Source organism: Suncus etruscus, chromosome 1, assembly GCF_024139225.1.
Source record: "Suncus etruscus isolate mSunEtr1 chromosome 1, mSunEtr1.pri.cur, whole genome shotgun sequence".
Classification (NCBI taxonomy): Eukaryota; Metazoa; Chordata; class Mammalia; order Eulipotyphla; family Soricidae; genus Suncus; species Suncus etruscus.
In genome coordinates this window covers 26,379,720-26,396,168 of record NC_064848.1, presented here as the reverse complement: position 1 = coordinate 26,396,168, position 16,449 = coordinate 26,379,720, and the positions used below count along the sequence as shown (strand labels likewise).

The following is a 16,449-nucleotide window of genomic DNA, read 5'->3' as shown; positions in this document are numbered from 1 at the left end:
ATATACTTACACTCAAACTAAACTAAATCTAATTTAATATTTTTTAGACAAATGGAGATATCATAGATTCCAGGTCCCCATCAAAAATTTGAGTTCACATTCCACACTTGTATGAAAAGATATATTTGGAGACTACACTTGAGTGCCCTTAACTCTTAAACATAATCTTGGACATAATTTGTATAAAGAAATCCTTTTATTTGGGTACTTCCTCCTCTTTGGTTCTCCTAGTACAGTGCTGACATTGCCTTGAAACTTCCTTCAAAATTCTAAATAAATAAAATACATTGCAATTTTTTTGGAAGAAGAAACATATCCATATAGTTTCATACACAAATACACACTACCCACATATTCACCTTTTTGACATTTTGAATTAGTGGTTGTGCAAGAGTTGGATCCCCTGGTCCTCCAGCAATTACAAGACCATCATACTCCATCTTGGTAAAGTCATGATTCCAAGGAACTAAATGTACTTCAGCTCCTCGCTGGAAAACAAACACAAAATGTAAGTTTGTTACACTTTCTTTTTACAAACTACTCCCTAAGTGGAAGAGGAAAATGTATATACTTCAAATATTCTTTATTTAATTTTGGGCCATACCCAGTGGTACTGTAGAGCCAGCAGTTATTCCTGGTGGTTCTTGGAGACTAATTCAATTACCTTTTTCATGTCCTCTTTCAAACTGAGGCTGATAGACACTAGAAGGACTCCATCCATTTTCAGCATATTTTTATTTATTTTTTTTTTGCTTAATCTTTACCCCATTCTATTGCTTTTCTTTTCCTTTCCCTCAAACAAAAACACATAACTCGACTTATCTAGCTTAGCCTCTCAAATAGAGGGAGAAACAAGGGAGGGCACCAGGACCAACAGATGTATGATCACTGATAGTAAACTAGACAAAGAGGGGACCACCTACTCTAGCAGCCCAGGGGGTGATGGTGGGGGATATGGGTGGCAGAAAGGGAATGGGGGGGGGAGGACAAATTTGGTGGTGGGTATTCCCCTGATTCAATGTTAATATGTACCTAAAATACTAATGTGAAAGATATGTAAGCCACTATGATCAAAATAAAAATTAAAAAAAATAGTCTCCCATAGATTGAGAGGAAAACTTGTATTCTTACAGGCTCAGTAACAAAATTAAGTTAGCTCAGAAACTTCCTGAAACAGATTAATGTTTTACCTGTTTTTTTTTTTTTTCAGGATCAAAACTTTAAGTACTTTTTCTCCTCCATTTTCTCTTGATGCCACTTACATAGGAAAAAACAAAATGAGCCACGGAAAAGCTTTTTTTTCCTCGTTTGAGCCATGGGACCAGAACAATAGCATAGTGGGTAGGGCATTTCCGTTGCACATGGCTGACCCAGGTTTGATTCTGGCTGACCTAGGACTGACCAGGGTTTGAGCCCCGCATCCCATATGGTCCCCCAAGCCAGGTGCGATTTCTGAGCTCATAGCCAGGAGTAACCCCTGAGCGTGATTGGGTGTGCCCCCACCCCCCAAAAAAGCAAGTCAATCCCCTGACAATCTGAGAGAATGTCCAAGCTCTCTCTGAATCAGAGGAAATCAGTTTAGCTTTCACAATCTATATTATATACCCTCATCCTGAGATGGAGCAAATTACTTACCTTTACTAGAAGGCGGATTACATTATTTTTTATCCCACAGTCTACAGCTACCACTTTGGTAGAGTTTCCTTTGCCAAATACTTTGACATCCTGTCATTTAAATAAAAGAAAAGATCAGAGTGAAGGAAATATCCCAATCATTAGCAAAACTAAAAATACACGAGTAACAGAAACATAATTTCTGATGCTTGTGCTTAGATTGGTAATTGCTTGATTGGTAACTACTAGGGAGTGACTGAAGGTTACCGTAACCATCAATTTATAAGAAAGGCAAGCAAAATATTACAGACAGTATATATATATATATATATATATTCTTATATATAAATGAAAATTTGCTGCTTTATATACAATTTTATTGTATTGACTCCTAAGTAATTGTTTCCATTTATAGTTAACATCAGTTTCTCCAGATCTCATTAACAATCATTAACAGTGGAATTTTTAGGTGTAAAATATGACTTGGTACTGTTAAGATGCAAGTAATAGGTAAAATGTTCTGTGTATTTAAATATCACTCAACTTATAATCAAGTCTGGATGGGGGGCATTAGGCTTATCCTAGTGGCATTATTCCCATTGGCATTAATGGATAAAATCAGTATGAGCATCAAGGAATTGCTAAACTTCTATAGTCCATTTATTCCTTCAGGTTATGGTATAATTGTTTGCATTTAAATGGTTGACTTCAAAAAAAAAAATAAAAAGAAGGTTCCCAAGCATATCATAATCATTACCTATGTCTTTAGCATTGCTTGGGGTTAGTTCCATTTTCACAGTCATTTACGCCAGAAACAGTTTCCCATAGTCATAAAAAGAGAAATAATAAAAATATAGCTAAAGAAAGCCTAGAGGGTAAAGCGTCCAGGCTGGTTCCAACTTTGAGGGTTAGCTAGCACATTCTGAATTTAGGATTTTCTAAGTTTTCCAAAGGCAGATCAAAATTGCAGTCTGAGTTCTTAATAGACTTTTCATTTATTGAAATATATAACCACTCCAGGTAATATATGTAATGTAAAATCATACCTTATGCTGTACTTAAGAAAAAATATAATTTTAAGATTATAAATTATCTTTTTAAGATAAAAGTTTTAATGTTTTAAGATAATATTTTAAGATAAATACAATATTTATCTTCTATAAATTGTTCTAGAAGAAAGGCATTGCAGGCTCTAGAAAATTATTATTGAATTTATCCAATAAATTTTACCAATAATTTGAAATATAGATTCTAATCTTCACTTCCTTCTATAAAATAAAAGAATATTATAGTCCAATTATGGCTATATCAAACTGTAGTCATGGTACAATAAATTAATTTGCCAATCACATTAAGCAAAACTCCCAGAATTAGGGTTGAAGAGATGGTTTAAAGGACTAGGGTATGTACTTTGCATGCATAAGCACTGGTTCAGTTCTAACAGTTGCTCTTCAGCATATTCAAGTGTGCCCCAAAACAATAAATAAATAAAGATAAAAACAAAGCTCTCAAGATAAGTATAATAGACTGTTACAAATATAGATTTTATCAATGCATCATGAAATTGCTTAATTAAGCTAAAATTAACAAAAGTTTTTAACATTTCAATTTCCTACTTGATTTTATATAGGTAAAAAATATACAAAAATAGGCTATGTAATGGTGGCCGCTGTGCAAACTCATTAACTCTACTTAAAGAATGAGTGTCTAAATAAAACCTCACATATATGAATATATGAATATGCAGTGAATTTCTCTCAGAGCAAAGTATGCAGTGTTTACATATTACTTGACCAGAGAATTATTTAAGATAAATTTCTTCAGTTTCATATTCTTCACATTTCTAAACTAAATCATAGGAAGGTGTTTAAAAAAATTACAGGAGAAATAAGGTCATGTAATTTTAATGTACAACAATCAAAATTATAAACACATGAAAACAGTATTAATGCCAGGGTCAAAATTCAAGTGTATAAATAATTACATAGTAAGTTCAAATGTATCTTATTAGCAACTTATATTTGATATGCTTCAGAATGACCTAAATACATGAACATTGAGGCTCAGTACTTATTCCCAGGAACCCAAAAATATAGTTCCTCATTTCCATTTGACAGAAGAAGGGAATTCTAGATATTGACAATTCCATGGCTGACCCTTTATTTCACATTTAGAAAGACTAGCACTAAAATAAAGGAAGTCAAAAAATTTAAATAATAAAATTTTAGAGTAAGGCATAAAGGTTTTCATATAAGTAAAAGTATATATTACTATGAAAGTCATCCCTTCTACTCTGTTTTTCTAGAATATTACCTTTGCCTAAATAAATATTTTGATATACCAAGAGACAAAGGTCCAAAGGAAGTAAAATGAAACTGCATCACTTGGAGAAAAAAACCTCTCACCTTGGTTGAAACCTCAGCAATCAAATTCTGCTTATTGGGATCCACAAAGTCCACTGATTGACCTTCAAATTCAATTTTTCCAAGCATGGTACCCTATCAAAATAAAATATCATATAGCTTAAATGAAGGTACCAACAGAATAAATTCACATGGACTAAAGAACTTTTCCAAAGTATAAATGTCTTTATAAATACTAATAACCCTCACCAAAAGACTATCTTTCAACATGGAAGAATAAAACAATTTGCATACTACATTTTTGGAAATACTATGGGAAGTGCAATTGGTTCTTTTAGGGCTGAAACAGTTCCTAATTTGGCAAAGTAAAAAAAAAAAAAAAAAAACCTTCAAAATTCAGGTTAGCCTCTAGATTAGTGCAATTTAAAGTGCTTAGGGTACCTAGTGGGATTTCTATTAGCGCACCTTAGGGTATTTCCTGCTCAATACATGTGGCCTAAAGCTATTTCAGGGTAAAGGTATATTTTGTGTATATATATAAATATATATGTAGGTAGAGAAGGAATAGTATAATAAATTCCAATTTTTTACAAAAGAGAGGATTTGCTATAAGACTCAATTATGGAAAAAAGTAAAATCTCTATCCATATAATTTATAAGAAGCCACAATAAAATTTCCACTGCTTTAATTTTATATGTGATATGTCTTAGCAGTTGCTATCTATGAACCTGAATTTAAAGAATGCTTAGCCCTCTGTGAAGCTTTCACAAAGTAATTTTGCGAGCTTTAATGTTGCAAGTGATTTTTTATTATTAAGTGTGTCTTCAAATGCACTTAGTTAAGTATAGTTTGACCCATTTAAAACTGGCATATAATATTTGATGTTTAAGTCTTAATGAAGGGGGGAGTCAAAGTCAGTCACCAATGTGCTTTTCCCAAAAGAAATAACTGCATTGTAAAAGAAAGGTTTTTTTTTTTCTTTGAAACATACTCATTGGAGAAGAAATCACTTTGGAATGAGTGGAAGAAAAAAAAATACCAGCATGTCAATCAAGTAGATGATCATCTTGGTGCAATTAAAACAGAATGTCATCTTACACCCTGGGAGAAATAACTGAAAAACACCTTTCACTTCCACAATAATTTGTTAAATTGAATGATGATCCCTACTTGCATCCATAATTCAAATCACAGAGTCCCTTGACTCAGTTTATGGATTCCTAATTTTTAAATTTTTTCTTTCCCTTTTTCTTAAAATATATAAATAAAAATACAATTTCACTTTTCAATCAAAATAGAACAGAAAGCTATAATATACATTTGAAAATGAACCAGGGTTTTGCATAATCTAATTCAATAGTCAATACTATTTATTTATCTGTGCAAACTTATTCAAACAAATTTTCAAAACCTGATTAGCTCTAATAATATCACATGAATACCATAGTCTGATATTGTTATGTTTTTTTCTGTATTATTAAACATGACTATATTCTACTCAATGTGCCAATTCTTTGGCCAAAATTGGAGTTCCAAATTTACTATAATTCTCTTCCTCATTATAGTTATTGGTAATTTCATTAATGTTTACTTTTCTCACATTATTTTACAATGGGATATAAAAATATTATGACTATTTGGGTTTTATAATCTCACTAGCATTTACTTCAAGAAAACCAGAAGGGAGGAAAGCAAGATTGGAGGTCAAGAAGAAGGGTCCCATAAAATAGGTATTGGCCATGTTCTTATTTCCAGAGATATACTTCTTTGTGTTTAAAAAAATTTCTGTGTCAAATATAACAAACAAGAATCCATAACAGATTTTCTTGGTAACTAAAATTGAGTTTGAAGTTGTGTCACTAAGCATTACTGGCCATGGAAATTTTATTAATGTTAGGGTGGTCAAGTTTCTTTTTAGTCTACAATATGAAAATTTTATGTAAAAATAAAAAAAGGTCTCCACTTCTTATAATAAAAAACAGATGGTTGGAAGATATTCTTAAAAGATGAATCAGATGTTTCAGCTTATATATTTTATCACCTTGGACACTGGAATGGTTCCAAGAAAGACTATATTATTGAGGTAAAGTATGCAGAACACATTTGATACTCTCATGAGAAATAACATTAATTTCAAAGAAAATTCCTTTAAGAGACTGTATAGGTATTTTATTTTTACAAATATTTTTATATTTTAATTGAATTACCATTAATTACAGCATTGCTATATTATTCATATTGTTTCAGGCATACAATGTTCCAACATTTTCTCCAGTGCCAGCTACCCTTCAACAAATCGATAATATTATTATATATCAGTAATCTCTATACTTTGTTTTAATTATCTTATCACAAGATCTTAATATCTTGACTTGTTGAGATAGCAAACACAATGGACAATCAGTAAATTGTTGTCAAGTGAATGTATATGCAACAAATCTCTCAAACAACTGCTTTGCCTTCAAAATATATCATTATTAATAAAACAAAATGAAAAACCAAATGATAAAAAATGCCTTGATTTCTTGATTTGTTATTGCATATTAATATATTCCTGGAGAACTGAGGGGGAAAAACAGATTCTGCTACCTTATCTCGAATGATTTTAGTCAGCATTCTTGTATCCACGCCATAAATTGCAGGAACCTATAAAAAATATTGTAGTGACAGTGAAATTGTAGGAAATTAGATTCAGCATATTGTTTTCAAGTTGCACACTTAGTATCATCTATCTTCTTGAGCAGTAAATAATTTCCCTAGCCCATCTTTCCTCTGACCTGGGGTGGCTGTGTTGTCAGAACACTGTAATTTGCTGTTCCACTTGGGCATAGGACTCTTAATACCAAGTCCTTCCTCAGAATAAAAAATGAGGAATTCTGAACATCAATCTTAAAAGCCACAATTTTGCAGCTTAACCCAGATCTAAATAAGTAACAATAAGTATATATAGTGAAATAAGTAATTGCACAAATATGGAATTTGCAAACAATAATAATGAACTAAATGTTATTGGCACAGAGAAGGCACTCAACACATTTTTCTCTGAAGACCTTTGTTAAATTCTCAAGTTATGATAAAATAGCCAACCTATGAATCAAATCTGACAGTACCATCATTAATGTTTTTAAATTAGACTAGTATAATAGAGATAGAAATGGTCTAACAAAGAACAAAGAATGACTTTCTGATCAGGAAAATATAGTCTAGTTTCTTTTCTTATACTAGTATTCTGAAGAAAGTCAGAGAAAGACATTTTACCTCACAAAACATTAAAGAAGTTAGCAGGTTGATTCTTACCTACTCTATGGGTCTATGATTAGGCAAGTAAACACAAATCATAGTTTAAAAAGAAGTTAACAGGCAAAGTAACTCAATAATGGGCACAAGATAAGAAAATGCAATATAGAAAGCATGATATAAGGTATATAACTTATTTTGTTACTTCAGCTGAGATTATTTCTAATAATGTGAATAGTCCATAAGTTTAAGTTCCTAAATACTTCATAGAAATCTGTTTATACTCAAAGCATTAAACTGAGGAAAGAATGATTAAGAAAATGCTTTCAGGGCCCGGAGAGATAGCACAGCGGCGTTTGCCTTGCAAGCAGCCGATCCAGGACCAAAGGTGGTTGGTTCGAATCCCGGTGTCCCATATGGTCCCCCGTGCCTGCCAGGAGCTATTTCTGAGCAGACAGCCAGGAGTAACCCCTGAGCACTGCCGGGTGTGACCCAAAATCCAAGAAAAAAAAAAAAAAAGAAAATGCTTTCATACAGTTAATCAACTGTGGAACTGTTCCTAGATATAGTATTCTGAATAAAAAGAAAGTTTCTTAAGAAAACAGAAAATATTTCTAGGAGAGTAAATCTTAGCTAGTATATATGAGTTTCGCCTAATAGAAAAACTAAAATTATGTAACATTCAGCATTTAGAAGAGTCCAGGCTATAGAGACCAAATTACTCGAAGGAATTGCTCTCCAGGAATATAGTGACCTTCTCCATTTGCTTGGTCTCATTTAGTGACATACTACCATTTCCAAACTTCCTACATATCCATGGAACCATCCTTACAAGACTGAGAGTTTTTCTATCATATTTCTTACCTTTTCTTCCTGTAACCATTGCCCTAGGCTCTTAGTAGCGCCCCAGTGATTGTAATCATTACTATAATTCAGCACCAACAAGCCAGCAACCTGAAAACATAAATAGTGATTTGATGAGGCAAGAGCAATAAATAGTACAGGGGATAAGATGCTTCTCTTGCATGCTGCAGGCCTGGGTTCCATCCCCCAGTATCCCATATGGTTCTCCATGAACTGCAAGGAGTGATGTCTGAGCTCAGGAGTCAAGAGTAATCCCTGAGCTCAGCTGGGTAGACCGAAAACCAGAACAGGTAATGAAAAATGAAATAAAACTAAACTAAATGTTCAGTTTGAGCCATGAGAGAGAGAGAGAGAGAGAGAGAGAGAGAGAGAGAGAGAGAGAGAGAGAGAGAGAGAGAGAGAGAGAGAGAGAGAGGTTAGAAAAGCATAAAGCTACAGTGATCAATTTAAAAATAAAGGTCCAAATATCTGGCAATGATTTTGCAGTAGATGGACAGCAGTTTTGCAAGTTATGCCAAGTCACTCATGCATTAAAAATAAATCCCAAAGTGTACTGAATAATATTGAGACCCCAAAAATAAAGAAAAAAAACATGTTTATCCTTGACTTTAAGATGAATATATCATACACAGAAGGACTTTTAAAAATAACACTGGTAGAGGCCAGAGCGGTGTGCTAGAAGTAAGGCGTCTGCCTTGCAAGCTCTAGCCTAGATTGGACCATGGTTCAATCCCCCGGAGTCCCATATGGTCCCCCCAAGCCAGGAGCGATTCTGAGCACATAGCCAGGAGTAACCCCTGAGCGTCAAACGGGTGTGCCCCCTCCAAAAACAACCCCCACTGGTAATCACCTTAATTCCATCGGATTCCATGTTTTTACTCAGTCCAAATTCATCCCTGGCTGTAGTGTCGGGGCCTCCGCCATTCCCAATAATAGGGTTGGCCATGGTGAGAATCTGGCCCTTGTAGGCAGGGTCTGTTATAGCTTCTGGGTACCTAGATAAAGATGCCAAAACATTGTCAACAAAAATACGTATAACATTGCTATATGCATGCTTTACTTCTTGAACCCTTCAAAATGAGAGAACCTGAAACTGAAATCTTATAAGCCTGGATATTAGCAAAGATACAAATTTTTAGATATCAAACAGACATTTACTTTTTGAATAACTGATTTTATTTTTTTGAGGATACCGAGTTAGCCCAGAGCTGACTACTGGCACTGTGCTTATTCCTGGCAGAGCTCCAGAGAGCATACGAAGTGCCATAAAAATTTAAAACTCATAAAAGTCCCTCATAAAACTCATAAAAATTTATTCGGAGAATCTTAGTATTTTGGAGGCCAGAGAGAATACACAATGGTAGGGTGTTTGCCTTTCATATGGCCAACCCAAGATGGACCTGGGTTTGATTCTCGGCATCCCATATGATTCCCTGAGCCTGCTAGGAGCGACTTCGAGCACAGAGCCAGGAGTAACCCCTAAGTGCAGTTGGGTGTGGCCCAAAAACCAAAACTAAACCAAAACAAAAAAAAAACTTAGTATTTACTGGTTTAGTAGGATTTACGAGAAAAGTTAGTGCATTCAGGATTTTTCCAACCTCTCTTTATCTACCTTCTACATAATGAATAGTTCAATCACATAGTTCTTGTGAACTGCTAGTGAAGTCAGGTACTGAAGGAACAGAATCAACAACCTTGAAATTAGTAAAGTTCAGTTTAGGCAGTGGGCAACATAAATTCTTCAAAGCCACTCAGTCTAACTCTTACCACTAGAACTACCTTTGTCAACAGAACTTAGTCTTCAACTCAACAAACCCTGTGGTGAGAAAAATTCTGTAATATTTTATCCACCTCTATCAGATAATTTTTCATATGTCCCTCACATGTCAGCAACTGATCATTTTTAACCAAGACTCACACCCAATGTGCATACATTTTTTAAAGATGAAAGACAAAATAACCTCCTCGTCAAGGAGCTACTGAGTGAGCCATGCAATGAATAGAAGCATCTTTCTCAATGGAAAAATTGAATCTGTGGCCAAATCTTACTATGAATACTTTTTTTTAACAACAAAAGGATATCTGCCATTAATCTAATTGCATTTGCCTTTCTCCTTTCCACAAAAGAAGTGGCCATTACCTTTAAGCATATGCTTACAATACTTTCAGCAGTAATTGAATAAATACAGCCAGCCTCTTTTAGAGAACTTCATGTTGGAAGTAAATTAATCCATCAGGTCCTGTTTGACTTTTGTGATGTGACAAGATTTATTACCTGTAATCTATCACTGAGAGGAAAACTCTAGTGCCCTCCATCATTCTGATCTATATTAAACAGTTGTTTGTTGGCAGGTATATTAACACAGCTAGTAATTAGTGCTGTCGAAAAGCTTAAATAATTGCCTAGTGAAGCAAAACTTTGCAAACAGGTTTATACACTGTAATTTAATATTCTTGCCAGTGGAATTCTTTTTAAAACTGTCTCATATCCTTCATTTCAACAGAGCTGAAAATGCAGGACACAGTATTAGTAATATATAAAAGTTTGTCAATTAATATCCTCATTAACATCTTAATCATCTAACTCAATATCTGTTTTTAGAAGGCTAAATTCCCCTACAGAATGTATCAGATATTTTATACAAATTTTATCTATTGATTTATTAGTGGAAACGTGCTTTAGTTTATTTCCTTCATTCTTTATCTATAAAAATTAAGATTCAAGCCATCATATCAATATTTTTAGGTACATTCAGAATTGAAACCGAAACTTCAATCTCTGAGTTCCCAGATGAACAGACATTTGTTACCTATCTAATTTCAGCACAACTTATGATCATCCATATTTTTTATCTAGCAATAGTTCTTGATTTGATTTTTTTTTCTTTTGGTTTTTGGACCACACCCGGCAGTGCTCAGGGGTTACTCCTGGCTGTCTGCTCAGAAGTAGCTCCTGGCAGGCACGGGGGACCATATGGGATACTGGGATTCGAACCAACCACCTTTGGTCCTGGATTGGCTGCTTGCAAGGCAAACGCCGCTGTGCTATCTCTCCAGGCCAGCAATAGTTCTTAACTACAAAGTTGAGTCTCAACTGATAAAAATTTTAAACATCAGGTGTGTGTACCTATTCTCTCATTGATTGCTTTCAGATAGAAAAAAAATCTCGTGCAAATTAGGGTGAAAAGCTTTATAAAAATTAAGGCTAGGGCCAGAGCAGTGGTCCAAGCGGTAGGGCATCTGTTTTGCACGTGTTAACCTAGTATGAACCGCGGTTCAATCCCCTGGCGTCTCATATGGTCCTCCAAGCCAGGAGCAGTTTCTGAGTGCATAGCCAGGAGTAACCCCTGAGTGTCATCTGGTGTGACCTGGCCCCCCAAAAAAACATTAAGGAATGCTACAGTTCTCTATAGTGATTCATATTGTACATGCAAAGTTGATTCCTAGGTACACCAATACAATGAGTAAGAGTGAGCTTTTATATTGTCTGCTTCATCCTGTTAAAATTGAATAATTTTAAATAATTTGTGTCTTCAATAATTTTTGTCTTTGTGCTCCAAGTTTCTAAAACTATTCTTTTATTTTTTTTCCAGAGGACTCCAGTATCCATATTCATTTTACTTAAAGAGGTGGGGGGAGTTTATGTTTAAGACTATTTTCATTGATGGCTACAATAAAGGAGATACTATGATGACTTATTAAGATTTAGTGACTTTAACTTCTCACCATGAATAATATCATCCAGTAAGCCCTTTACATAAAGAATAAAAACTTGGAACAGAAACATTACTCACCCTCCCAAACCAGTATTAAACACCACTTCACCAGCAACAGAGGATGGGTGGCCAAAGGAATAGCCTTTAATTTTAGTTCCATCTTCCAGGACAATGTGTGCTGTCTGTGCCTAAAAAAAAAAAAAAGCAGATTCATGAATAAACAGAATAACAACTAGTTGGGGGAAATTTCACAAATCCTATCCACATATTTATTAAATAAATTTATTATATTCATGAGAAAAATTGACTCTTAAGTTTTGGTAATTTTCTACTGTCACTTGTTTTCAAACATACAATTTTATCAAAAGAAGATGTTTTATTTTGTTTGGCTTAAGTGATATACATATATTTTTGATAGAATATCTGTTCTAAGTCTACATGAAGAGTTATTAACAATCCAGAAACACTTCAATTTACCTAAAATCTTATGTGTCTATTTTTTTCTTGTTAATATTCCTAGCTTTTCTCAAGTATAGCTTTAAGGGAAGTTCATGAGTTTGCCAAATCATTGTGAATTGTACCATAAAGCTCATCATTACTCTGAGGTTTTGAGCTAGAAAGAATATTCAAGGTTATCTATCAAATTGTGCCCCACAGAGATCTTGCATTTGATGTAATTGTCCCAAGGGCTGCCTATTCCACAACAGCTTTATAGTTTATGAAGAAGCTGAAGCTCTGTCACTTAAAACTAATACAAGAGCTAGTATTATTGCACAACTAAAACATATTCTATTTTTTTTCATATTTCACCTCTGGTTCTCCTTTAAAATGCAAGGTATTGAAATGATTACTTCAACATACTTACCTGTGAACAACCAAAAAAAATCCTTAGTTCAGGAAAAATATATTTAGAAAAACCTCATCTAACATATCTGTATTATCCATATAAATACTACAATTTTACTCTAGAAATAGCTTTTAGCTCAATTTCAATTTTGACAAAATTCACAGGGAATAGAAATGTGCTAAATGAGCCTTTAGACATGAAAAATATAGATTGTATAAGAGCCTAGATAGAAGAAAATATTTGAAATATGCTTTAAAAGAATAAACTGAGCACCAACTAGTGTGGCCCCAAAACAAAAATAAATAAAAAGGAAAGAATAAACTTAAAATCATTAAAATTTTAATGCATCAATTTATATTTGGTATATTTTACTTTTGATTTAAAGATTAAATTGTGACTATATTTTAAGAATACTTCTGTTTTTAAAGATATATTCTAAAATGCTTAAAAATAAAACCATGTTTGGGCCGGAGCGATGGTGCAGCAGTGGAGCGTTTGTTTGCCTTGCACGCAGCTGACCCAGGATGGACCACGGTTTGATTCCCCATGGTCCCATTGGTCCCCCAAGGCAGGAGTGATTTCTGAGCACATAGCCAGGAGTAACCTCTGAGCGTCACCAGGTGTTGCCCAAAAACCAAAAATAATTAAATAAAATGATGTTATATCTAATTCACTTTAAAATAATCAGTTTAAGAGTGTTTGCGGATTTAGGTAAAAATTTGGCCATGAGATAAAAATACTGAGTAAGGGTAAGCTTTATACAATTCTCTACATAAGAACTAAATACAGACATTAAAAATAGAAGTAGGGCAAGTGGTAAGGCTCAAGTGGTAGAAACATGGCTTTTATTATAATCCAATACCCAGTCCAAAAAGCACTGCAATAAGACAATGAAAGATAAAAATACGCTTATCCTCTATCTCCCTTCTTTTATGTTTTTAGAATTGGTTCCATGGTATCTAACTCTCTTTTATATTGACACATGCACTCTCACTTCTCACCTCCTCTCACCACATACACATACACAGTTTAGTATAAAATAAGATTTTGATAAAAGTATTGTAGATCTCTTTCTGTTCTTGTGCTTTTATAATATATCTCTACTTTTCAGATGCTAATATACAAAACATTATTTTTATCTAACGACTTTCTGAAGAAATATAATTTCTAAGGAGTTAGAGTGACAACACAAGGGTAAGGTGCTTGCCTTTTACTCAATTGACCTGGACTTGAGGGTTAGAACTCACAGCCCATTATGTTACCAAGCTCCTCTCTGAGCACAGAGCCAATAGCAATCCATGTGTGGCCAAATAACTAACCAAAAAAAGTACCCCATAGATAGATATATGATAGATAGATAGATAGATAGATAGATAGATAGATAGATAGATAGATAGATAGATAGATAGATAGATGATAGATAGATAGATAGATGATAGATAGATAGATAGATAGATAGATAGATAGATAGATAGATAGATAGATAGATAGATAGATAGATAGATAGAGATATGTATACCCCATTATATACATATATAACACACATTTTAACCTTAAACTACAAATTACAAAAGACACTTAAAATTGATATGCTTGGTCTTCAAAGTAGTGTTTGATTATCTTTAAACATATCTATATTCAGGTATGTTGTATCTGAATATGCACACATATTAACTTATATTTACATGTAAAACCATTTTTAGAAATTTCCATTAAAACTAGCTGTTTAAAATATTATCCTTGACAGATAAATGTATCTTTTTAATCATTGAAGTATAGCATTGTATTCCTATGGATGATAAATTACAAGTTTACATATCCCAAGAAATTGGGCAAAAAATTAAGCACATTTTACTTTTGTGTTTAAGTGTACATGGGCAAAGAAAAGCAAATAACATGCCCTTCTTTGTGAAATGAAACTATCATTGCTATAATATTTGTTTTATCTATAGCCATGGAACCAGTGCTTGAGACCTCAACATTGAAATTTTTTTTAAATATATAGTTTATCTTCTCAGCCACTAAATTGTTCAAATTACTCATCACAAAAGAAACCCAATAATTAATTAAGGCAATATGAGTAATAAACAGATTTCCATGCAGATCAATTTATCATGTAAATTGCAAATTATTTTGTATCTAGAAATTTACAGTTGCATTTATTTATTGAATAACATGACAGTCTTATTTTATATTTTATATGTTTATAATTAAAAGAAAAAGGTGAAAATTTAGGAAATAACATTTATAATGTTCAGTGTATTTCCACTTATAAACTGTAGGGATGGTTCTAAATATGTCTTGGAGGGAAAATTCTCTACATAATGTTGACATGTTTCATTTAGTAAATTATCTATGAACAAAATGAAAATTTATAACAATATCCTTCTCTACTGAAAATGTGCTTTAAAGATTGATGTGTAACTTACAGGATATAATGAAATGGAAGGCATATATTATTGGTTAAATAATATAAAACTATAACAAGAACCTAAAATAACTGTACTTAACTATAAAATGTGGAGATAGATAATTTTTCAATTGTATCTATTTACCAGTTTATATGTACTATTGTTAATTGTGTTGCTTACCATTCATATTTACTTATCATTTTTTCTTTTCTCTATTCTCTTCTCATTAAAGAAGCTCAGACTGATTCATTAATTAAACACTACATAATTATTTTAAAAGGTGAAAATTAGCCTATATGATTTGTATTCTTGATAACATGGTAGGTCCTACAACCCTATTTGGTATTTTTCTTCCTCCCTTCATAGGACTGGTTTTCTACTTTGCTTTCTATTTTTAAGCTATATTTGAGAAGACATGTACTATTGTCTAAAATGGTCCCTAAGATTTTGTGTGGTATGTTATTTTTATTCCTTTAATTAAATTTTTATTCTTTTGACAGATATTATAGATGTTCCAATCCTATCTCCCTCAACACATTATATTGTTATAAGTCTTCTCTTTATTGATGATAGTGCCCTTTATGTTCCACTTAACTATATTGGCCCCCAATGAATTTAAAATGACGAGTACCAACTGATTTATCTATGAATTGATGGCAGAACTTTGAACAAAGAGATTATTTGGACTCCTGTCTTCTAGCTAACAATTCCCCAAATGCTATTTCATTCCAATGAGTACAAAGAAATTATATTGCTACCATTGTAAGATATTTTAATAGCCTAAACTCAGGTAGAAAGAGTCCACAGCCAAGGAATTAGGTTGTAACTTTAGTTATAATTTAAGTTAAAGTTGTCAATTGCCAAAACAATTTGGAACTTTGGATGATGAGAGCACAAAGGATACTTTAACCAAGAGAAGTATGTAAGCTCACAGAATATCTGAAAAAGTATATCCAAAAGTATCTAAAAACGAGTTCACAAAATAAAAATACCTCTAATATAAAATTTTCCCAAGACTTTAATTAAAATATACATATGGCAATACTATGATCTTATTATTAAAATTACATTATTCATTTGCTTGATTTACTATCTATGAAATATTAAGTACACTCTAGAAATACATGGTTACGTGTTTCCAGTTTTCTGATTTAGCAAAAGTGTTATAGTACTGAATGATAAAACAGAGGAAATCTCAAAAATACCTGAGAAATACCCGAGAATACTTGAAAAATTCTGATATTCTCTGAACATATTCTTTAAATTTTCTCAGAAATACCTGAGAAATACTTGACTTACCTGTGACCTAAGAAATAGTACAGGAGTTAAGGCAGTTGCCTTACCTCCCAAAAACCATATTTCAAATCTATAGCACTCACACAGTTTCCCAGGTGCT

The 16,449-nt window shown here is 33.0% G+C and overlaps 1 protein-coding gene across 1 annotated transcript in view; it reads right to left on the bottom strand.

The window, feature by feature from the left end:
* The window catches only part of CPS1 (carbamoyl-phosphate synthase 1), a 115,837-nt gene that overhangs the window by 82,182 nt on the left and 17,206 nt on the right, over window positions 1–16,449 (bottom strand). Inside the window, exons 2-8 of the mRNA XM_049784127.1 lie at window positions 11,874–11,983; window positions 8,930–9,074; window positions 8,080–8,169; window positions 6,568–6,624; window positions 4,020–4,112; window positions 1,636–1,725; window positions 360–488 (exon numbers count right to left, since the gene is read on the bottom strand). Of these exons, the coding sequence (XP_049640084.1) occupies window positions 360–488; window positions 1,636–1,725; window positions 4,020–4,112; window positions 6,568–6,624; window positions 8,080–8,169; window positions 8,930–9,074; window positions 11,874–11,983 (714 nt within the window). The remainder of the gene's footprint in view (window positions 1–359; window positions 489–1,635; window positions 1,726–4,019; window positions 4,113–6,567; window positions 6,625–8,079; window positions 8,170–8,929; window positions 9,075–11,873; window positions 11,984–16,449) is intronic.